General features: G+C 42.9%; 2 protein-coding genes across 12 annotated transcripts in view; one reads left to right on the top strand and one right to left on the bottom strand.

The window, feature by feature from the left end:
* LOC127071605 (protein tiptop) overlaps positions 1 to 2,080 on the bottom strand; it is a 141,797-nt gene extending 139,717 nt beyond the window's left edge. For 3 of the 4 annotated variants that reach the window (XM_051011080.1, XM_051011078.1, XM_051011084.1), the window contains exons 1-2: positions 1,904 to 2,080; positions 6 to 1,196 (exon numbers count right to left, since the gene is read on the bottom strand). Coding sequence is in view for 1 of the 4 variants with exons in the window: in XM_051011084.1 (XP_050867041.1) it covers positions 6 to 45 (40 nt within the window). In the remaining 3 variants the exon portion in view is untranslated. The remainder of the gene's footprint in view (positions 1 to 5; positions 1,197 to 1,903) is intronic. The other variant, XM_051011082.1, reaches the window with a different exon arrangement.
* Positions 2,081 to 2,994: 914 nt separating this feature from the next.
* The window catches only part of LOC127071607 (zinc finger protein 7-like), a 44,266-nt gene continuing 23,345 nt past the window's right edge, over positions 2,995 to 23,915 (top strand). For 7 of the 8 annotated variants that reach the window (XM_051011086.1, XM_051011090.1, XM_051011089.1 and 4 more), the window contains exons 1-6: positions 2,995 to 3,107; positions 17,464 to 18,460; positions 18,618 to 18,896; positions 19,009 to 19,326; positions 19,506 to 20,113; positions 20,298 to 20,774. In XM_051011086.1, coding sequence (XP_050867043.1) covers positions 17,480 to 18,460; positions 18,618 to 18,896; positions 19,009 to 19,326; positions 19,506 to 20,113; positions 20,298 to 20,774 — 2,663 coding nt within the window. In that variant the 5' untranslated portion in view covers positions 2,995 to 3,107; positions 17,464 to 17,479. Of the gene's footprint in view, positions 3,108 to 5,113; positions 5,196 to 17,463; positions 18,461 to 18,617; positions 18,897 to 19,008; positions 19,327 to 19,505; positions 20,114 to 20,297; positions 20,775 to 23,915 lie in introns of those variants that run through there. The other variant, XM_051011087.1, reaches the window with a different exon arrangement.

The raw sequence follows: 23,915 nt of genomic DNA, 5'->3' as shown, positions 1-23,915 counted from the left end.
CTTACATTTCATTCGTTGCGGTGCGTGCTGTTTCCTTCGGGGCATCTGCGTCCTTCGGGGTTGCTCGATTATCCCTGTGGCCTCCAGCTCTTCTCTCCTTAGCCTCCGACGATTTGGTCCCGAAAAAAGAACGCTTCGCCCGCACACCGAGAAAAATTGTGGCAAACGAACAAACGCGGGAAACCAGAGGCGACAGTCTGCCACTTTTTCTTTCTCTTTCTTTTTCTATCCCTCTCTCTCTCTCTCTCTCTTTCTCTCTTTCTCTCTCTATCTATCTATCTATCTTTCTATTTATATATCTATCTATCTATCTATCTATCTATCTATCTATCTATCTATCTATCTATCTATCTCACTCTCTCTCTCTCTCTCTCTCTCTTTCTCTCTCTATCTCTATCTCTATCTCTATCTCTCGATCCTTCCCGCGCGCACTACAGTTCACCCAGGCACACAGCACGTGTCCGACGACCACTACCTCATAGTTGTCGACGGAGATTCGATTTTCGTCGTCGATTTCGTCGTCGAATTTGTCGTCTTCCTCCCTATCATCGTCATCCTCCACCACGCGTTGTTCATCGTTGGCTATTGTGGCGACACCATACGACGACTTATTATTATCTCGCTTATCGGTGATATAAAACGATAAACACTTTGCACTTTTTCCACTCTTTTATTTTCTTCCTCTTCTTCTTTTATTTTCCTTTTTTTGTTTTGTATTACCGGCACGTTTTGCGTTCCCGCGCAATAATATCATATATATATATCTATATATAATATATATATATATATACGTGTATACGTATTACGTACTATCGTTTACATTACTGTTAGCCGACAGTAATAGTACGATAATACCTATTGATTTCTTTTTTTCTTCACACTCTTCCGCGAAGAATCATCGTCGTCGTCGTCATCGTCGTCGTTGTCATCGTCGTCGTCATCGTCGTCTTGTAATCGTAATCGTGGCAATAGATAGTAGCAGGAGACACGAGCGAGTTAACAGAATCGTCGAAGGCGTAGTAGTAGTAGTAATACCTTTCTCGAGCTTCTTCGGCCATCTTCGAATCCGTAGGCGCGAAACAATAAGAAGTCCAGAAGTCAAACCAACTAGCGTTCCGCTTTAGCCGCACTCTTTTTCAAACTTTTTCGTTGCTCTTCTTCCATCGGTTTTGTAATATGTTAGAACGACGCATCACCTACGAAGAAACGGAAAAAAAAATAAAAAAAAAAAAGAAGAGAAGGAGAGGGGTTAGAGTACGATCTCAAAACCCTCCCTCCTTTCGACGTTGACCGTTGATGTCCGTGCGCGGAAAAATTAATTCGCGCAAAACGATTGGGAATTGGGAAAAAGGAAAACAAAAAGTAGAAGGAAAGAAAAGAGAAGGAAGATGATGGAAGAAGGATGAGAGATCGGAAGAAGAGGAGGAAAGTTCCTCCGTTTTGAAAGATTCTCTTCTCGCGACTTTCGAAGCAACCCCGCGACTCCGTTCTCGAAACTCGCGCGCGACGTTCGTGAAGTTTCGGACGGCACGAAAGACGAAGAAAGAAAAAGAAAGAAAGAAAAAAAGAGGTAGATAGATAGATAGATAGATAGATAGATAGAGAAAGAGAGAGAGAGAAAGAGAGAAATAAAGACAGACGAATAGATTAAAAAAAAAGAAAAAAGAAAGAAAGAAATTGCAAAGGAGAGAAGATTAGAAGAGTGAGAGAAAGAGAGAGAGAGAGAGAGAGAGGAAGAGAAAGAGAGAGAGTTAGAAAGAGAAAGAGATATAATGCTCGGAAGGGGGTAACAGAGAAAGAAAGAAAGAAAGAAAGGAAGAAAGAAAGAAAGAGAGAGAGAGAGAGAGGCGTCGAGATAGAGAGAAACGAAGGAGAAGGAGGAGGTGGTGGAGGTGGAGGCTACCGTCGTTCGTGGATCGCGAAATCGAGCGGGCGGCGGTCCAGCGCTGACTGACTACGGACTGGCGTCGCGGCGGCAGGCCGCATGGTGGGGGGCCCCAGGAGTAGCAGTCCTCTTTCCCTCTCTCGCTCCTTTCTCTACTTCTCGTTTCGTCGCTCTCCTCGCCTCCTCCTCCTCCTCCTCCTCGTCCTCCTCCTTCTCCACCTCCTCCTCCTCCTCCTCCTTCACCTCCTCCTTCTTCTCCTTCCTTCCTTCTCCACCTTCTCTTCCTTCTCTCCCTCGCACTCGTCCAGTCGTCTTTCTTTCTCCTCCTTTCTCTCTCTCTCTCTCTCTCTCTTTCTCTCCTCCCCTCTTTCGCTTAGCTCGACCGTTCGCGCCTCGCGCACGCGGATACAAAGATAGAGGGGTCCGAGGGGGCGTAGGGCGGAGGAGGGAGTTATGGGTGGGAGGGAGGGAGGGAGAGAAAGTCGGTGGAACGTCTATCGTGTGCACGGAGAGACGGTTTACGGAGTGAATGAGCGAACGAGGATGGAGGATCGAGAAGGATGCGACGTATGCCGATGCTCCTGCTGCGCTTCTCTGCTTCCAACGTCCTACGTTGGGGGACGAGGAGGAGGGAAAAACTACGATGACTACGTCTACTAGAGAGGACGACTACGACGGCGCAAAAGGCGGCCCGCTCTTCGTCGATAGGTAATACAATTGATGCCAACGGATTCGAGATTTCCAGATGCAACGTGTTCGATGCTGGACGATAACGCGCGTTTTTTCATCTTTCGAAAGTTTTCTCGAATTTTTCCGCTTTTTCTTTTTTTTTTTTCTTCTTCTTTTTCTTTATACCTTCTTCCACTTTGACTTCTCTCGCTCGATGATCTTTCGAAGAAAGGGAAAAGAAAAGGAGCGAGAGAGAAAGAATGAAACGTTAGAAAAAGCGTGCGACGGGCCCGAAAGCAATAGCGCGCAACGAAGGAGCTCGAAAAAGGAGGCGGATCCCTCCGTTCACGGTATCTCTGTTCTCCGCGTGCGGCACGAGGAGAATGCCACGTTGGAGGGGAAAGGAGCGCGCTTCGTGCGACCTTCGCTTCTCTACGGCGCCGCTTGGGGCGCTGCTGTACGTGCGCGGCTTTACGGCGACGCGAGGACACACCTGTGAGTTTCTCAACGTTTTCGTCTTAAATATCTACTTCTACTTACACCACCGTTTCCGGTGAGTACGTTCACGATGATGCTTTTACTTTACGTTAGGTCAGGGAGAACGGACAGCTACGGTAATATCGAGTTTACGACACGAGACGATATTTCACTGGAGCTAACCTCAAAAATGCTTTTCGTTCGAAGAGACTATCGTCGAGCATCGTTGAATACGTTCGATACCTAACCAAACTTGAAATAATGAGCTTCCGATTTAGATAGTATATAATCGTATGAAACGATCGGGGCGTGAGACGTTATTAACGTCGTTTCTTTTTCTTTTTAGAATCTTTTTAATTTTATACGTACTTTAAGGTTCCTTTGTGAATGTTTCTTTTTTTCTTTTTACTCTTTTACGTATAGAGTGTAAAGTTGTTTATACGGTTGAAGAGATATTATTTGACAAGAATGAATGCTGTAAATTTGACAAGATAACGACGACGCTACAATTTGCTTCGCGTCACGAGAAACAATGACACGTTCGTAACAATATAACTGGGCGATTTGCCAGTAACGAAACAAGTATTTAACCTTTAGAAAACGTTATACAGATGATACATACCTACGTAAATCATGTTTATAGAACTATATGTGACTTATATATTTATACGAATTGCTTTTATGTTATCAAATAATTTCTTACAGTCTCGTATTATTTATAAGAATTTACATAAATAAATTCTTTGACGAGGTTGCGATGGTTTGCGTTTATTTACGCAATTCGTTCACGTTTAATTTTGATACGAAGTAACCTACAAAATACTAACGTGATTGTCGAAGTTGAGTAATACATTGATATTAATGTAACAATATCGATATATTTTAAGCATCGACTTTGGATATTTCTTCGAGAGAAACTATCAGCACAGAGTGTATGAAACGTTTATGTGAAATAGTTATACGAGATTGCATCTTTAAAGCAGTATTCATATTTTTTAAGGAAAAGAACGTATATTTTAAACGTATTTTCTAATCTTCTTACAACGTAGACGAAACGACAAAACTTTCTACGAACGTAACAAAATGATATGAATATAATTGAACGTATAAGAATATTCTGAATATTTAATACTTATCGCTATAATTAAAGGGTAAGAAAAAAGAGTCTACAAATTTATAACCTCGGTAGTTTCCAAGTACATAAATTGAAATATTCGAATAGATGAAAAAAACGGATAACACTTTACGCGAGAACAATCGTCGGAAAAAGTTAATTCGGTGCGATCGTTTGGTGTCATTCTAAATACGAGTTAGACGATCGGACGAAGCGAAGTAGAAAAAATAGAAGAAAGAGAGAAACAGAGAAACAGAGAAAGATAGAGAAAGAGAGAGAGAGAAACAGAGATAAAGATACAGATAGAGAAAGGAGAATGAAAATTCGCGCATATAGGAATAACGCCGTAAGAGAGATAATCGTCATGGTTGTCGTCATCGTATGCGAAGTCGAGTTAAAAATCTTTATAATTCGTTGAATTCTTGGCTTCTTTTTGGCGGGCAGGATAACGAAACAATACAACAACGATAGAAATGAAGACAACGATGAATAGAACATTAACGATGACGATGACGATGACGATGACGATGACGACGATGATGATGATGATGATGGTGATGGTGATGATGACAGTGACGGTAACGGTGACGGTGACGGCAATGACGGTAACGGTGACGGCGGTGGCAGGCTGGAGGTAGAAAGCAGGAGGCAACGCTGGCAACACTGGCTAATGCTGCGGGGCGAAGTAGTGCATTGGCGTACCAACTGGCAGGCAGTGCCCGCCTACCAGGCGGAGCCCGCATGATCTATAGCGTCATAGAACACCCCGGCTGCCGTGGTAGGAACTCAATGGCTACGCCCACTCTGCGGAACGTGCGCGCTCTGCCCCCGCCACCTCCACCTCCACCTTCACCTCCACCACCACCACCACCAGCAATAGCAGGAGTAGTACCAGCAGCAGTAGCAGAAGCAGGACCGCCACCACCACCACCACCGCCACCACCACCACCACCACCACCACCACCACCAACACCACCGCCACCACCGCCACCACCACCACCACCACCACCACCACTGGTCCGGAGGATGTTTATGCTCTTGGCTGGCGAGGTACGCCGCGTCTCTATCTAGTCGCGGCTCCGCGCTCCTTCGCTCTCCTTCCGACGACGTTCTCTCTTCCTGCGCTACTGCCGATAACCTTCTTCTTCTTCTTCTTCTTCTTCTCCTCCTCCTCCCCCCTCCTCCCCCTCCTCCTCTCTCTTTCTCTCTCTGTCTCTCTATCTCTATCTCTTTCAGCTGGATTATCCCGCCCTCTGGCCCTCTTTTCTTCATTCGCCGTTCATTACCGCTAAACATTCCTGTCAATTAAAAGTGCAGCCGATTTACTGTTCTCCCTCTGTCTCTCTCTCTCTCTCTCTCTCTCTCTCCCTCCCTCCCTCTTTCTTCCTATCATCTTCAACATTGCGCCCCCGCAAAGACTCCGCCTGTATCATATCGTCGATGGAACGTTAACGATCGAACCGATCCCCTTTTACGCGAACTTAGCATCGAACAGCTCCAAGTTCGTTCTCGTCTACCATGCAACTCTCCGCGAATCTATTTTTCCCTTATCGTCCGTTCCGTGGCCTTCCTCGTCGGTCTATTTTCTCATCTATGTCGATACTCATTGTACTCGAATAAAACGTCGGAGAAACCGACGTACGTTCAAACGCTATAGGATTCGTTAATTATCTTTGTGTCTCATAAGTACCTGCCTGCATAGTAGACAGGTAGCCTACCGGATCGAAGAAACTGGTTTTGCGAAGTTGTCCGGAAAGAAAAGAAGAAGAAAGAAAGAAAGAAAGAAAAAAAAAGAAGACAAAAGAAATAGAAAAGAAAATCGGAATTACCTGATAAATCGTATATTTTCGGCCTTTTGTTTTTACTTTTTCCTCTTTTCTCTCTTTATCTCTCTCTCTCTCTCTTTTCTTTTCAAAATTCTTCAAGTCCATATTAGCTCGCCGACCGATGACACGGCATACATCAGTCGTTCGTCCAGTCAACCGATAATTTACACAATAGATGGAATTAATGTATTCTCGAAATACCGTCGACATATCTAATTATACGTTTTTTTTCGATGCTCGTTTTACCCGCATTTACATATTCGATATTTCGAGACGAGCGACTTGGTATCGATGGTAACGCGATGAGAGAAAAAGGAGAAGAGGGAGAGAGGGAGGGTTATACGGATTCTCGATCGAACTTTATGCGTGATTTCTCCTATCCTCTTTTCTCTCTCTCTCTCTCTCTTTATCTCTTTCTTTTTCTCTCATAAACACACAGACACACGAACGAACTTAACCCACACACTCTTACATTAGGGTCTTTGCTCTTGACGGCGCGTAGGACGTTCCATTCGTGCGGGGCCGAATATCAGAGAGAATAATTTACTTCGACGACGATCGTCGCATCGTTTTTGTTCGTGTCGTCGTAGAGAAGCGGTCATGCCGTTTCTAGTTTCTACCCGCATCAAGCCAATTCGACGCCGGCGAAATTCGCGGCGCGACGTTTACGAGACCGTTTATTAGGTGACGTTCCCATTGAGCGACTTGGCTGTGAGCAGAATATTTCGGCTCTTTCCAGAATCTACATGGGAAAGTTCCACGCGCTATTTGTTCGCCCGGTACACACCGGGAAATATAACCGAATATTGGCGAAAGCCGTCGACAAAGAACAGGGATAGAAATTTACCGTGACACGATAAATACTTTGCGGGAGAACGAGGCGAGCTTTTACGAGAGATAGAGATAGAGATAGAGATAGAAAGTAAGAGAGAGAGAGAGAGAGAGAGAGAGAGAGAGAGGGAGGGAAGTGATCTTTAACACCGACGTCTTTACGTTCGAGAGAAGTAGCGAGAAAGAGATAGAAAGAATTCAACGTAACAACACACAACAACCTTTATTTATTTATCTTTTCTATTTACCATCTTCGTTACGATTAAATGACCGAATAGTTATTAAAAGCGCGTAATAACAAATGTCTCCGAGGATTCGAAATAATCGTAGAAAAATACGAGCTTTCGATCGGCGATCCAGAGAACCAACTCGCAACCTAGACACTTTTCAAACGAAGCTTTGCAGATGGCGGAAACAATGGAGGATAGAAAAGACGAGAAATCAACGAAAAAGAGAAAAAACCAAAGAGCAAAGAAAAACAAATGCAGAACGAAAAGAAGAAGAGAAAAAATAGAAAAACAACGATAATAACTAACAAATAGAAAAAAGGGTGACGTGCGTGCTTGGGTGCGTACGTGCATGGGGGATCATACTACTAACGCGGGGGAGTTATTCGCGAACGGGAGTATCTTCTGTCACGTAGCAGAGGGGGATAGCCGCGGGGTTTCCTTTTACGAGCGTTGCCGCGTCGTCGGTGGACGCGCCCGGAGGTACTAAACTTGCGAATATTTCGCAAGGCGTCCCGTTATGCAACGACAATGTGGGTCAGTGCACAAGCCGACCCTCCTCGTCTCAAACCCCTCCCTAGTCTCTTCCTTGTGCGAACGTTTCGTTTCTCTATAGTGCAGCAGTCTCCCTGCGGGATCCGAAATAAGTGCATCTCGTAAAATAAAGTACCAGCACGCACCGCTTTTCACGGTTCTCTCTAGTCCGGCAGCATATCGTCGTCACCTATCGTCTCACGTCGAGTTTTCTCCGACGTCGTTCATCTATAATTCTATGCATACTTATAACTGTTTAAATCCATCACCGGTTTTGCTTGATTCCATCCGAGATAGACGGACCATTCGCGTTGACACGAAATCTCGAAGAGATGAGTTAAAGATTTCTTTTTTTTTCTTTCTTTTTTTTTTTTTTTACTACTTATTCCTTGAGAGAAACGATCTTTCTCGAATTGATTGAATTTTATATATATATACTTATCGACGAAATATTTATTAATACAATTCAAACGCAGTATTACTTGTTACGATATACATTTTCTTTCGTTCTATTCTTTATTAACAAACGTTAATATTTATAATTTTATTTATTCGATTACAGAGGAATATTATTGCGTTACGAAATTGTCTATAATTGCATGTAAATAATTATATGTAGTTATATATAATCACATTTGTACGATTTTCTTTGTTTATTCCTTAGAGAAATGACGTCTTTCACGTAGATTGAAATATTTTGTAATGTACGATTTTTGACGGTAGTTCTATGTACCGTACTTATTAGTTTATCCAAATTAAACTAAATGTTACTACAATCAAGTAATACAGATTTCCTTTTCGTTTTATTTGTTATTTACAAATGATAATATTTATAATTTTATTTATTTCGTGACAAGGATATCACAGCGTTACAAAATTGTTTACATATCGATACATTCGTAGGATATTTTGTGTTGTTTATTTGGTCGAGAAAGAATATCTCTCAAGTTGATTGAAATATCTTGTTATATACGTTTATCTAAGATAGTTTTATTTACTGTACTACTGCGACCCAGATACGTATCACTTATTACAATAAAGTATTTACTTATAGATTTCCTTTCTATTTTGTTCGTTTTTGAAAAAGGTTAATATTTATGATTTTATTTATTCTCTGACAGACGCATCACAGACTCCGACATCATGTCTAGAATTACATGTAACCAATTAAATCGTTTATAATCACATTCGTACGAGTTTTTATTGTTTATTCTTTGAAAAATTAATTGAAATATTTTGTTATATGCTTATCTACGCTTATCGACGATAATTCTATATACTATATTTATTAATACAATCCAAACGCGTACTACTTATTACGATATAGATTTCTTTTCCGTTCTATTCGTTATTTACGAATGCTAGTATTTATAATTTTATTTATTCCATGATAGAGAGATATTAGAACGTTACGAAATTGTTTAAAATTACATGTCGATATATTCGTTATTTATTTTTTATTATTTATTTTTGGAAGAAAGGACGCTCCTCAAATCGATTGAAATATTTTATTATCAACGCTTATCAACGATAGTTCTATGTATTGTATTTACTAGTACAATCTTAAGCGTTACTACAATCAAGTATTTACTTCCAGATTTTTTTTCCATTCTATTCGTCATTTTACAAACGCTAATATTTATAATTGTATTTATTCCGTAGCATGGATATCAAAGCGTTACGAAATAAATAGTCTACGTTTTCGATACTCTTGACGTGGCGATACGTTAATACGATTTGTTATTTATTCTTTGGAAGAAGAACGTTTTTCCCAAGTTGATTGAAATATTTTATTATCTACTCTTATCAACGATAGTTTTATGTACCGTATTAGTACAAAACTCAGAGCGTATTATTTATTACGAATCAAACATTTACCTATAGATTTTCTTTCCGTTTTATTCGTTATTTACAAACGCTAATATTTATAATTTTATTTATCTCGTAAGAGGGATAGCACAACATTACGAAATCGTGTACACTTTCGAAGGTCGTGACGTGTCGATACGTTCGGCTAGTAGATGCTATGTATATCGACGTAAAAAGTAGTATCTGTAAGATGGTGTAGCTTTAAATCTCAGCGCGTCTAGCTTCGCATCGGGTCCATCGGCGCGTGGGCGGTGGCGTGTATACGCGAAAAACGTTTAGCGAGTATAGATACGCGAAATGCAAACGTTTGAAAATAGATCTCCACGTATATATCGACGTTTCACTTCCTATGCCCATAAATTTGGAGTAAAAAATCGAGTATACGAAATAGTTTACAGACGTCGATTGGCATCCGTTAAATATTTCACGTTTGTTGCCAAATTGAATTGTGCGTGCCTGTTGTACAGGCGTTACATTTATTTTTTCGTGCCGCTTGCCGCCGCTGTTTCTGTTTTTCAGAAAGCGAAACGCGAGAATGTTCATTTGTCCTAATAAACTCGGGTGCTTTGTGAAATATGGCCAATAAATAATGCGCATCGATGTTGTCGTTAGTACTTTACAGGATTTCATTACTCGAGAATCATCGAAATGCCAAGTCGGAAAAATATCGTTGTTCTTTTAACGTTTCATCTTTAGTCGGATGAAAGGACGGAAGAAAAATAAAGAAAAAAGAAAAAACGAAAAAAAAGGGAAATTAAAAAACAGAGAAGAATGAAAAGAAAGAAATGCATATGTTACGTATTACCTACGGCAAATAGAAAGTAATCTTCCCTGTAGCCACTACAGTTAGCCCATTACGAGCATTTTCAAGGACGTACTTACTTTCTTCGACTGAAACTATCTTGTAAGAGTCGTGAGAAACCTCGAAAGTACGTCGCTACATTTTTTTCTTTTTTCCCTTTTTCTAGGGACCGCGGTCATAAATTATCCGTTTTTCGAAAGAGCAAAGTAGTAGGGAGAAGTAGGAAAGAATAGAGATGTCTACAAAGAGGTAGTTCAACTGTTCAGAAGTAGTCCACTCGAATTTTGAAAAATAATTCTCTCTTTCGAGAGTATCCTCCGTCATCTCTCACCAAACAGAAAATATTTTCAATAACAAAAAGATATCGATATTCATCGAGAGAATTACCATGTGTACTTCACTACCATTATATCGCATCGATACATTATTCATCATTGCCATGAAATCGAAAAATATTTGCATTCCTGCGTTAGTTTGCTAAATTAAAAAAAAAAAATGTAATAATATAAACGTAAAAAAAGAAATATATTTTTTTTTTACGATCGTTTACCGCGGTTCATTCTTACGATCGATAAACTATCCAACTATCGACGAAGAATCGATTCAAAATTGTAACGAAAGACAGTGACACTCACTCTATTCCTACATTGAATTACATCGCGATACTTTTATTTTCGCGAAGCTATTTATCACGTTTATGTTACTTTTCGGTGGAAAGCTTTAAACGTACGGGGGTAAAGCGTACCGGCAAGGAGTGCTTAAATCGTCGGAATAGTTGCTACTCGTTCTTCTCTCGGAGTTATAAATAAGCGTTACACGCTCGTTAGGTCGAAATAAAAGTTTTACGACTCTATCGAGGGCCGGTTACGGATAGAAAGGATGGTCAAGAATAGTACGATTTCTCTCCTCCTTTTTTTTTCTTTCTCTTACTCTCTCTCTCTCTCTCTCTCTCTTTCTCTTTGTCTCCCTCTCTCTTTCTTCTACGTGATTCGCGCGCGGAGTTTTACTATAGAAAGCGCGAGATACGGTGTGGCAAATAAAAGAAAAATTTGCACCGAGTCCATCGGATTCATCGATCGCGGGAAGAAAATGCGAAGAGGCGTCTTTACCTTCGCTTACTCGTAAAAGTTTCTTCAAACGAGGGAAGTTTAAAGTTGTACCATATAATCTATATTTTATATCTCATAAAAAGATATTAACCCGTTTGCAGTCAAAGTCTACCTGGGAGGCACGGACACGGTCGAACTATTAGAAAATATTAACCTAACATTCTATCGCGATACAATGGTGAAAATTTACTAAGTTCCACCGTACAAATATAATAATATATGGCTGTATAGATGAAAACGTAGTTAATAACGTTTTACTAACGAACTGTGACGACGAAGATCTTAACGAAGTTCATTTTTAAAGATCAACGAATTGCATTGAAAATTTAACTCGATGCATTTGTACGTATTCACGAAATAAATCCAAACTGTTCGAAGGTTTGATTGATTGGATTTGGATGATGGCCGGGTGGTTGTAATCGATGTAGAAAAAAAACGCGAGGTATTTATTTTTTTTTCGCGAGCATGAGATAAAAAAGAAAGAAAGAGAGAGAGAGAGAGCAAGAGTTGGAAAGAGGAACAAAGAAAATCGTTCAAACTTCGCAAGCAAGAAAAGAGGGAAAACGAGAGTCGTGCGAAGGATTTCAAGAAGCGGTGACCGATCGAATCAAGCTTTTTGAAAATTTGTCCATCGTTCGACAAAATCGGAGGGAAGATGTGCAAGAAAAATAGCGAGGATGAGAATGAGGAGGATCGCGCGAGGCGCGAGTCTCTTTGTGACGGAGGCAGGAGGTCAGGGGTCGAGTGTCGGTGTGTATAGGAGCGTTGGCATTAGAGAGAGAAGGGAAGCAGCGAGGCACGAAGAGGGTAAGAAGGAAGAGAATGAGAAGGAGGAGGGGGTGGCGAGGGACGGGAAAGGTTTCGACGGTAGGGCGAAGGAAGGAAGGAAGGAGGAGGAGGAGGAGGAGGAGGAGGAGGAGGTGGGGGTGAGGGAACGCAGAGAGAAGCCGAGGTCCGTCGGTATCGATCGGGCGTCTGCGGTAGATTGACACGTGTCATGGCCGCCTCCCACTCTCTCTGTCTTTCTGTCTGTTTCTCGCTCACTCTTGAATTCTCTTGCTCTCTCGATCTCTATCGCGGGCGCATCGGGAGAAATAGACAGAGTCGGAGACGGCGAGGTAGGAAAAGGATAGCTGACCGAGATGTGGGAGAAGAGAGTAGGGGGGAAGGGGTTGAAGAGAAAGAGAGAAAAAGGAAAAGGAAAAGGCATAGAAGAAGGGAAACGCGCAAGGGGTGAGGCAGTGGCAGTAGCAGCAGCAGCAGGGTGGCGCGCCGTCGAAGGTGGTGGGTGGCCAAGCGAGCGAACGAACGAACGAACGAACGAACGAACGAACGTACGAACGAACGAACGAACGAACGAACGAACGAACGAACGAACGAACGAGCGAGCGAGCGAGCGAGCGAGGAAGAGCGAGTTGGGGAGAGACGGGAGGGCGGAGGGGACGAGGGAAAAGGACATTAAGGTGCGTAATAGCCAGCGGGGCGAGCGCGCACCGCCGCGGCATCGATTAGACAGAGGCTCCCTCGTCCCACTGCTAGGATGCAGCCCACCCTTTGCCTCTCAGCCCTCCTCCTCATCCTCCACCTACTCCGTCGAACTGGAGAGCCCCCGAGTACGTGCTCTACATACACACCCGGCCGCTTATGTCAGTTCCTGTCCTGCTGCCGCCGCTACTACTGCTCTTGCCGGCGCTGAGAAGCCGAAAGAGAGGGGATAAAAAGAGAGACAGACTCGTGAGAGGGTACGGAGCCGAGGTGAACCTACCTCCGACTCTCCCCGCACCTATACCTACCACCTATCTTATCGCACCTACACACGCTCACGCACACGAGCCCGCTCGCACGCCACCCAGCGGGGACACCAACGTCTAACGTCGTTATAAACATTAACGGAGCGGCTCAATATTCCCCGGACCTTGCATCCATCCCCTATACCCTTCTTACCCCTTGCCACTACCTTCGGTACATCTCTCTCTCTCTCTCTCTCTCTCTCTCTCTCTCTCTCTCTCGCTCTCTATGCTCGGCTAGCCACTTCTACGATACGATGGCCAACCCTCCGTTCACTGGACGCTCGCACGAGCCGTACGCTCACCTTACTACAGCTTCCGAATCCTTCCGTATTACCGGACGAAGCGACCGACTCGCTCTTACGGATTTTGCTCCGAGGCTATCGAGATATCGAGAGGACGAAACAAGAAGAAAAAGAAGGAGAAAGGGAAGGAAGGATAATATACTCCCTTTCGCTTTTTCTTTCCTTTTTTTTTCATTTCTTTTTGGTTTTTTCACGACCCTTTTAAGACAAACGCTGACTCGTCTTCGTCAAATTGATATGTCCACCAGGTTATACTTTCTCTCCTTTCTTTTTGTTCTTTTTACCCCTTCGTAATATTCGATGCTCGAAATTATTTACGTCGTTATTTTATTTTCTGACTAATCTTTCGGAGTTAATTACACGATCTTGCTTATAACGAAACAAGCTTCGGATTAGATGTAGGTTCTTCAGATCCTGCGGAATCTCGTTCAGTCTTTAGTTTGAAGGAAAGAGAGAGAGAGAGAGAAAGAGAGAAAGAGATAGAAAAAGGATGGAATAGAGTCTTGGGTGCTCACAGGGTAGGATCGGGATCGTCTAATTTCGTTCGACGAGTCCCATAAGGATTCCTCTCATCTTCTTCTTCCTGCTTTTCTTTTTCCTCCTTTTCACCGACTCAGACCTTCGATTTTGACGATGGTGTCTCGGGTAGGGGCAGAAACTTCTTTTCTTTCTTCCTTCCTTTCTTTCTACCCTTCCTTCATTCCTTCCTTCCTTCCTTCCTTCCTTCCTTCCTTCCTTCCTTCCTTCCTTCCTTTCTTCCTTCCTTCCTTCCTTCCTTCCTTCCTTCCTTCCTTCCTTCTTTCCTTCCTTTCTTCCTTCTTTCCTTCCTTCCTTACTTATCTCTCGTGAGTTCGTGTCTGAGGGTCCGTCTTGATTATCGTACATCGTGATGATTATTAAGGAGCGGGAAGAACAGGAAATTCTCGATCATTCCGATCGGATTAGAAACGATGTCTGGAAGGGGTCGAATAGATCGTTCGATCTTATTCGTAGGGAATTTAACGTTCTCCTGATTACATTGGAAAAGAAACAATAGAAATTACGTTTAAGGGGGATAAGTTTTTATTTTTATATCGAAACGACGGAGAGAGAAAGATAAGAAAAGAAAAGAAGAGAAGAGAAGAGAAGAGAAAAAAAAGAAAATGAATAAGAAAAAAAAAATCAATCATTCATTTCATATCCCTTTTTTCGTTTCTTCTCCTTGCTTTCGTAGAAAAAGGATAGTCGCGGATTTTCTTGTAAACGTTCGTCTTCCTTATCGTGCTGTCTCTCTCTCTCTCTCTCTCTCTCTCTCTCTCTCTCTCTCTCTCTCTCTCTCGCACGAGGGATCCCTCGAAGCACGGAGAAATTCGTCTACTTCTCGCGCGTTCAACAAGTTTCCACCCTTCGCCTCGCTTCTCTCCGGCGTTGTTGGATGGATCGCTAGGTGACCACGTCGACGTGGCGTGCCATTACTTTTCGCGCTTCTTGGAAAAGCGTCTCGGAAAGCTTAGTTCGCGAGGATCCAACCGAGGAACGGTCGAGCAGGTGCTCGAACTTTTTTCCATCGTTGGATCCGTAATGAAAGGAATTGGTCATCGGCCATCGTCGATCAACGGGAGAACGATAATGCTACTACGACTGGTTACCGAGAACTCTCTGCTCTTTCGCTCGTTCGAACGCGATACGTCAACATTGGATATCATATTGACGTATCGACTTCTCCGGCGTTGTTCGCGAACCACCGGCCAATTAACGGCTCTCTTTGTTTTTTCGACAAATACTCGTAAATCTCAGGGCAGATCCATCCGGCTCGTTTTATCCATCCATCCCTCTACTCTCCTACCCTTCCCCTTCTCCTTCTCCTCCCCTCCTCTCCTCCTTTACTCACCATCCCTATCTAACTAACACGCTCCGCTTCGAAACGTTATCCCGATGTAAACGGGCAGAGCACTGGTCTAGATCCCGTACACACGAACGATCCTTCCAATTTTCCAAATATCTCCTCATATCGGGACGCGGCTCGTAATCCCGACGAAATTTCGTCTTCCCCCTTTATTTCGTTCGATACGTGTTCGAACACGTATCAGACCTTTCTAGATATATAATAATATTTGCGAGCAAATGAGAGAGATTGTCGAGGCAATCGAGAGAAGAATGATCGTGTCTTTTCGGATCTAATCTCTGTACGATTAACAAACGAAGAGAGACAAAGAGGGAGAGAGCGAGAGACAGAAAGACAGAGAAAAGAGGAAAGTGTCTCTTGGACAGCAATTTTCTTTTGGTTTTTCCTTTCTCTTTTTTCTCTCTTTTCTTTCTTCTTATTCTATTTCTACAAATAAGATTTTCGTCGAGCGAGTATCTTGCAACAAATAGATAGGTACCTAAGTTGTAAATATTTGGACGATTTGTTGTTCACATTGCGCTTGATTAAACCGATAAATCGGGTGGTTTTTATCACGGGTAAAAAGACGTTCCGATTCTCGGATAGTCCTTCTGTATGCATCGCCGTGAAAGCAGGGGAGGGTTTTAAAGTGACAATACATATCGACTGAACTTAACGCGGTAAGGGGATAGAAAGTTTGGTGGCGCACGCGTCAGTTCTCCGCGGTAGACTCTGAGAACACCCTTCTCGCTTCCCTTCTCGCTTCTCTACTCTCCTCCTCGAGCGTTGTCCCTTTCGTATAACACGATATCTACAAATACGTTCCATTTGAAAGTCTTTTGTTCGAGCGACGATGCGGAGTTACGTTCGACGACGATTACGCAAAACCCGTCCAAGTACGTTATTACGATTGTAATTAATAATAATAAAAAAAAAAACAAAAAAACAAAAAATGCAATTCTTAATGTTCGCATAAATAAATTTGACTTATTTTTAATTATATTTTTTTGTTGGTCCGTTCGCCGTTTACCTTTCTTCTTCGTCTCTTTGAGAATAAGAGTAAACTGAAAGGGGGTATTTCCATGGGGTATTATCGCGTCACCGTGTATATTCAACTCTTACGAAAGCGTATCAACCAACGCGAAATAATTTGCAGATTTTCTTTCAAGAAAAACTAGGAAGTATAGGGGGAAAGGCATGCGTGGTATGATTAGCGCGAATATACAGATACACTTGCGTCTATCAGGCCGACAAAGAGAACGTGTTTCGAAGACTGCAAGATGAAAATTTCATTCGATACTTCCCCCTCTGTCTCTCTCTCTCTCTCTCTCTCTCTCTCTCTCTCACTCTGTTAGCTTAATAAGACGCGAGACGTGGGTAGGAGAGAGGAGGTCGCTCCCGGTTCACAGACTTTGTAAAGCGGGGGTGGCTCGCGGAGAAAGGGCGCAACACAGGAGGGTTGGCGGGAGGTGAAGGTGGCGAAGGACGGCTTGCGGAGGTTGCCGAGGGGTGAGAGGGGTTGCTTGAGGCCGAGAGCGAGGGGTGAGAGAGGAACTGGGAGGCGAAGTGTCGTCGTCCGAATAACGGCCAAGCGGCATCGACCGATCTTCCTACCCCCCCAAAGCCCGTGCGAAGCGTCAACTTGTTTCCCTTCTGTTCTGCGAATATCGGTCCTTCAATTTGCCCGCTGCGGTTCGCTAACGCGCTTCTCTTTACTCCTTTCTCCGCGTCTCTTTCACATTTTTTATCATCTTTTTCGTTTTTCGCCATCTTTCTCGTCTGCATTTTCATTTTCTTTTGATTGGAACAATTTTACTCGTACCGAGCGAAGAGAGACGATCGAAGAATTTCTTCTCGGCTAGAGGGCCTTCCTACCTACGTTCACTTTGAAAATTTTTAATCGAGATAACGCGAATATCCCCGGGAAAAGTTGTTTGAAATAATTGGAACGATTAAAGTAAGTAGTACGTGCTTATTACGCGTTCACAGTTGCTAAATACTTTCTATGCAAATGGATCGCCAGGGATGATCATAGTTGGGAATCGAGTCGCGCGATGTAACACACCGTTATCGCGACTGAAAGTAAACTACGCGGAGGGGCGAAAGAATAAGTAGAATTTAGCTGGGACTATTAAAAAGATGATTAACGGAAGGGTTGTCGTAGCATTCGTCGATGAACGATGGAGGGTTACGAGGACGACGACGACACACACTTTTGCATCAAGTGTCACTTGACGATACACGGATTGGAAAATTACGTTCGTCATCGTCAATCAGGATGTCGTCCGCCAGATGACAAAACAGAAACCGCACGAGAATCGCCCTCCACGCCAACGACGATCTCCTATCCTGAGATACTGAACGCAGACGCTTTCTTCAGTTCGTTGGAATTACAGAGCAGCTCGAAATCGAATGCCAGACGTACGAACACTCTATTAGAGAACAACAGAAAAGAAGACAAGAAGAACGAACGCCGAAAGAAAGGACAGAAAAATCAACCGGATACCGAGGATTCCAAAGAAAAACTTCACAGTATGTTACCCGGTGATACCGACTTGGACGATTCCGAGGAACATCTCTGCATTCAGTCTTTCGTTGGGTTCACCGATATCGTTACTTCCTCGACGCCCAGTAAATCGACAAGTACCGTAGGTGCGAGTAAATTGAATCAATCGATTAGACATACAACGATGAACATCGAAGGATCGAGTTTTCCGAATAAACACGAGCCGGATAATTCTTTGGAAGATCTTGTCGCTGAATCGAAACAAACAGATAGGAAAAGGCCGGAAGAAAATCCGAGAATAGAGCAGGATCATCAAACGTGGTTAGACGACACGATACTGGTCGATCTCGATGAAAATAAGGATTTGGCTAGGTACGAGGAATTCGTATATCAGGAGGATGTTGATTCGGACGATGACATGTTAGATGAGGATCTCGCCGAAGACGAATCTTATTCCGAGTCAGATGACGGTGAAGATCAGGAAAGACCACCTAGAGGACACACAGGTGGGAAATGGAAGCCTGGTTTGAATGATCTTCCTCAAGATATACCTCAGCTGCAGGATGACGAAGTGGAAGTCGAAGAGGATCAACATTCGGAGCATCCACCGCCCACTTATACAGGTGGCAAGTGGAAACCTACGGAATCATCTCAGGTAAGGAAATGAAAACAACGAGATGCGAGATAATTTTCTCGACTTAGGGAGGACAAACGAATTAACAACGATCTTGTTTGCGTTTTATTTATTTATTTTGTTTTTGATTATGCGAAAACATAAAATTTCCCTTAACGATATGCGACGTTTATAACAGAAAGTCGAGGATTATCAGGGGAAGAATACGGAGGGACAACCACCGCCAGAACATACGCGAGGAAAATGGATACCGGGTGCGCAAACGGATATCGACTCGGGATATTGGTGCAATCCTTGCGGCAGGAAGCTTGCGTCGCGATTGGTCTATAACAGGCATCTTCTCTCTGATTTGCACGCTCGAAGAAGCATTCGAGAGATCGACGATGGTGTTCATCTACCGCGTGACGCAACCTCGACGAGGAGAATGTTAACGCGACGGCAAGTCGCACTAGCCGAGGTAATGACTAATTCTATTATTATTTCATACGTTTACGTTATATAAGTTAATTTTTAATAGTCGATATCAATCATCGAGATTTAACCGCATAGTCTTGTTTCTACGTTTACAGAAAAGTAAACGTACATCCGAGGATAAAGAAGTCAAGAAGAATCCTCGTAGAAGGGAGAAAGAAGTACTCTCCTGTGAGATGTGTCACGCTCGCGTGAGAAAAGCTCAAATGGGCAAACATTTGCTTTCCCATTACCATTGTCGCGTGGCGGGAATAAATCCTCGAGGTCCAAAGGCGCGTCGGTTTCTCTTGGAGAACATGGGGAACGTAGTTCGCCAGTGTCCGTTTCAATGCGCCGCTTGTCGTTTCTATTGCAACACTCAGGAAACGTTTTTAATTCATTGGCGCTCGGATCTTCATACCAAGACTTTAGAAAAAGTAAGAAATCTTTTTTCAAAAGATTCAGCAACATGTCTTTTCCGAATTGTTCCGTCATAGAAATACGATTAGATATGCTATAATAGTTTCCTGCTTACGTATTAATGGAAACGTTGGAGTAATATTTCAGACGGATTATCAGATCAAACTGATCGTATTTCGTTTTAATTGTAAATTAGATCAGTGGAAGTTATCGATGCGGTTCTTGCGATTTCTGGTGTGCGGACGGAGACACGATGGAAACCCACTTATTAAGCACGAGTCATTGTGACGTTGTTTCAATGATGAACGGTTCGGTACCGGTGGTAATCAGTCGTCAACAAGCATTGCCCTGTGGCAGCTGCAACCGTCAATTCCGATATAATCTGCAGCTGCGACTGCACGTCAAAGAGACGGGACACAAGGAAAGCTTCACAGCATCGGACCAGTATCAACGACGTATCACTTGCAACATGTGCCCCCAAGTCGTGAGGTCCTTGGTATCTCTTCAACGCCATCAGCTAACCTGTCACATTAACAAGGAAGACGAAAAGAACGAATTGAACGTTTCCACGCAACCAACGCCTTACTTCTGTTCTTTTTGTTCGATGAACTTTGCGACAGCTCAAGAAGCCGTACGTCATAGAAGAACATCCAATCACAAGGAGATTGTTAAAGCCCAAAAATCCGTTTCCAAAGAAAATTCCGAAAGCATGTTTCGAGATTGTCCGCATTGCGACGAGAAACAATCGACTCTCACGGAACACAAAGATCATCTTCTTGATAGACACCCTGACTTGTGTCACAGGTGAGTCCTTTGGTTAGTTAAGTACCTATCTTTTTCATTTTTTCTTTCTTTCTTTTTCTTTTTTTTTATCTTTTTTTTACCTTATTACTCTACATAAACATGTATCTGTTCATCCAATCATCCAATCGATCGTATACATCATGGCTTACATTTTATCTCGATTTGCAAATATTATTTCTTGCAGGTGTCCACAATGCGGAATACTCTTCGCTCTTTCGCAAGACGTAACGAGACACACCAGGGACAATAAGTGTAGCAAGACAAAAGAAGACACCGAGCCTAACACAACGATTGTTAGGGTAGAATGGATATGCTCAATTTGTAATTTCTTAACAGATTCTCAAGCGGAATTCATCTTTCACGAGGCTCTCCATGAGGGTAGCGTTCAATCGAACAAAGACGAAGATAATAATGGCAAGTCGACCGTCAAATATAGGTGTCCCCTCTGTAAAAAAATCTTCAGAAAAGTATCTCTAAGGAACCACATCAGAAGTCATACAGGTGAACGACCATTTTCATGTGCCAAATGCTTCGTATCATTTGTAAGAAGATCTGACTTGAATGCTCATCAAAGAAATTGTTCGTCGACTGACTGGCCAAACGAGATTCGTCGAAAAAGAAGTTTTACCTGTTCGGAATGTAATGGCGCCTTTTACACTAAGTAAGTACTTTTATATTTAACATTTCGACTTTATCATTCTAGCATTGTAATTCGCTATTAGATTACGATTACTGTATATCGTGTACCTGATCGAGATATTTACAAGTATTTCACAAAGTGCCTTCTCATACTAGAATTTTAATTATTACGAAAAGCACGCTCTTTTATTTCTTCGATGTCATATCGTTCGAACGAATCGACTTGGAAATTCTTCTCTTCGTTGATTCGACGTCGCGAGGATAGAATCTTATTATGTTCTAAGAAAACGGTAGACGGTCAGTATCGTCACCGTCGGTTAAACTTCACCGGTAAACACTAACGACGAGCAATATTCGGGCGTTCACGTTGGACCATCGTAACCCAGCCCGTTATAAATAAAGGGTGGTGCATTCGGACAGAGTAAAAAGTGTACGACAATAAAAGCCCTCGCCGCGAGTTGGAACCGCGGAACGCCCGCGTGCTCGTAGTAAAAGTGTCCTCGCTGCATAACTATAAAATAAAGGACCGTATCCGTTGGCCGGCGGAAAAGAGAGAGAAATACAGAAAGAGACAGAGAAAGAGAGAGAAGGAAAGCAAACGAGTAGAGTCGTTCGAACGTATGAGAAAAAGAAAGAGGAGTAAACGCGAAGACATAGAAGCGTACTGGGTAAAGAGAACGAAAGAGAGACAGAGAGAGAGAGAGAGAGAGAGAGAGAGAGAGAGAGAAACAGATAGAGAAAGATAGGGTGAGAGGCTCTCTGCCAGCGGCCCGTATTAACATCTCATAGCGGGTTGTAAGCCCGCGTGGGTCATTTTAGTATTTAACGGGCTTGCATTATGAGCCGCTCGCGCGAGTAGGTACATATATATGTGTATATATATGTACGTACGTATGTATGTATGTATATATATATGTATGTATGTATGCCCTCTTCCTTCTTCACTCTTCTCTCCTTCGTTCTTCTTCTACCTCTAATACTAATGTATTCAAGTAGGCGCCTTTACGTGGGAGCTCACAGCTAGAACGCCTTGCTTCGTGTTAGCCTTCCCCTTGCACGCTCGCGCGCATTGGACGTTCGCGTTGCACGACGTCGACATAAGTATTAAAGCATTGCTACAGCTCTAGAGCGGTCCCTATAAAGCAAATGTTAACACCTTTCCTCTATTCTTTTCCTTTTCCTTTTTCTTTTTCTTTTTCTTTTTTTTTTCCTCTTCGTTTCAATTGTTCTTTTTCTCTTTTGAAGAACTTCGCACTTTCCCTTTCTCTCTTTTCTGTTCCTTACTTACCTGTTACTTCTTAGCGTTCTGTTACAAGACGTAACCTTTGTAAAGGCTCTCTATTCGGTGAGAACTCACCGAACGGTTGCTCGATTATTTTCGATTAGAAATGGAAATTCGAATCGATGGATGATTTCTGGGAGGGATAATTTTTAGAAAGAAACAGAAGAAATAATAATATTAATAATAATGATAATAATAACGATAATAAAAAAACATATCATCGCAAAAGAGTAACGTGATATTCGTTCCGGCGACGTCAGAGACGATTCTCGTAAAGCAACGCGTACGAGATCGAAAAGTTTTCAAAGTCCATGAACTACTTAATCGACGAATTACATCATCCAACCCAGGAGGATGAGCGTACACTACCACTACCCTTGGAAAACCATTCTCAACTGCCATTTCATAGATCAGCTTGTCAGTATCGCTTGGAAAATTATGTTCTGTTCTCGATATCGTAGCAAGTAAGAGGTATTCTGTTCTCCTGATTTCGCTTGGCAAGACTGCGGAATATCGTGTCCTTCGTTCATAATATGGCTTTCGAAGGAAGACCCGGGGTTACAGTAGTTGCTAAGAAGAAAGAAAAAAAATATGGACGGAAAATACGTGTCAAAGCGTAGCAAGAATTGAACATGGTAAGTTCGTTCGGTGTTCTTCGGCAAAAATGGGAGAAGGTAGAACAGAAGAGAAAAGAAAAGAAGAGTAGAATCGAGGGGAATCGAGAAGAAGAAAAGAAGAAGAAGAAGAAGAAGTAGAAGAAGAAAGAGAAGAAGGCAAAAGAGAGGCAAGTAGGGTAAGGGGAAGAGAAGGTCGTGCAGAGGGTCGGCGGCTGGGATCCAGAAAGAAAGAAAGAAGGTAATTACGAGGAGACGGGCAGCTCCCGCGCAACCGATCGCCTACCCAATTCTCAGAATACGCGACCAGCTCGCGATGTATGCGCATATTCAAGATAGTATGTTACATACGCGAGTTACTGACCGTACGTTTCGCTCGGTTCGCCACCCCCGTACCCTTCTCCACCTCTTCCCTCGTTTCTCCTTCTCTTCCTTTTCCTCTACCTCTTACTCCTCCAACATTGCCCTCGGTCCCTTGCCGCGATCCAACCCTCTTACCTCCTTTCTCTCTCTCTCTCTCCCTCTCTCTTTCTTTCTCTCTCTTTCTCTCTTTCTCTCTCGACGTATGCCATGTACACGCGTTCCCCAGAGGTATTTACATATATGGACCGCGGCGTGGCGCGCGCGTATCTTTTATCTTTCGTAGCAGTAATGGCGCGTCCACCTCCTTCGTACCTGGTCAGGTAAACACCGTGCAGATAGGCATACTGGGTGAGATTGCCGTAACCTCGCCGGCCCGTGGCGTTCATCGGGATGCTTTAACATCGGGACGCGATGCTACTTCTTCCACGGGAATAAATATCGTCCTATGCGAGAGTCTCCACCGTGCAAGAGCATAGATCCAAGATTAGAAATTCTAATGCACGTGCTTCTTCCTTCCGAACGTACGTCGGACGTCCTCCCATCGTTCGCCTTCATTCTTCGAGAATCCTCGGATTTATCCTATTTACCGAGAAAGATTTTTCCGTAGGTTAGTTAAATGATTTTCAATGAAGTTATCCAGGCGATCCTTTTTTTGATTCTAAAGCAATTCTTTTTTTTTTTTTCTAAAGAATCAATCGTTCGATTATATCCGTTTTTGTTATTACAGTTTTAGATTCTAGTAAGTTTATATCGGTGTGGAAGGTTCGTGTAAAAAAGGAAAATATAGGAATCACGTAGGAGTGTCTATGGAAAGACCGGGAGTTTAGTAGAGGGTAGGCTTGATTGTGTGTTCAGGGACACCATTGTCTTCTTAACCGTTACCATTCTCTTGCACCTCTAGCTG

This window comes from Vespula vulgaris, chromosome 22 (genome assembly GCF_905475345.1).
Source record: "Vespula vulgaris chromosome 22, iyVesVulg1.1, whole genome shotgun sequence".
NCBI classification, from domain to species: Eukaryota; Metazoa; Arthropoda; class Insecta; order Hymenoptera; family Vespidae; genus Vespula; species Vespula vulgaris.
Note: the sequence above shows the minus strand (reverse complement) of the source record. Positions and strands in the feature narration are given on the sequence as shown.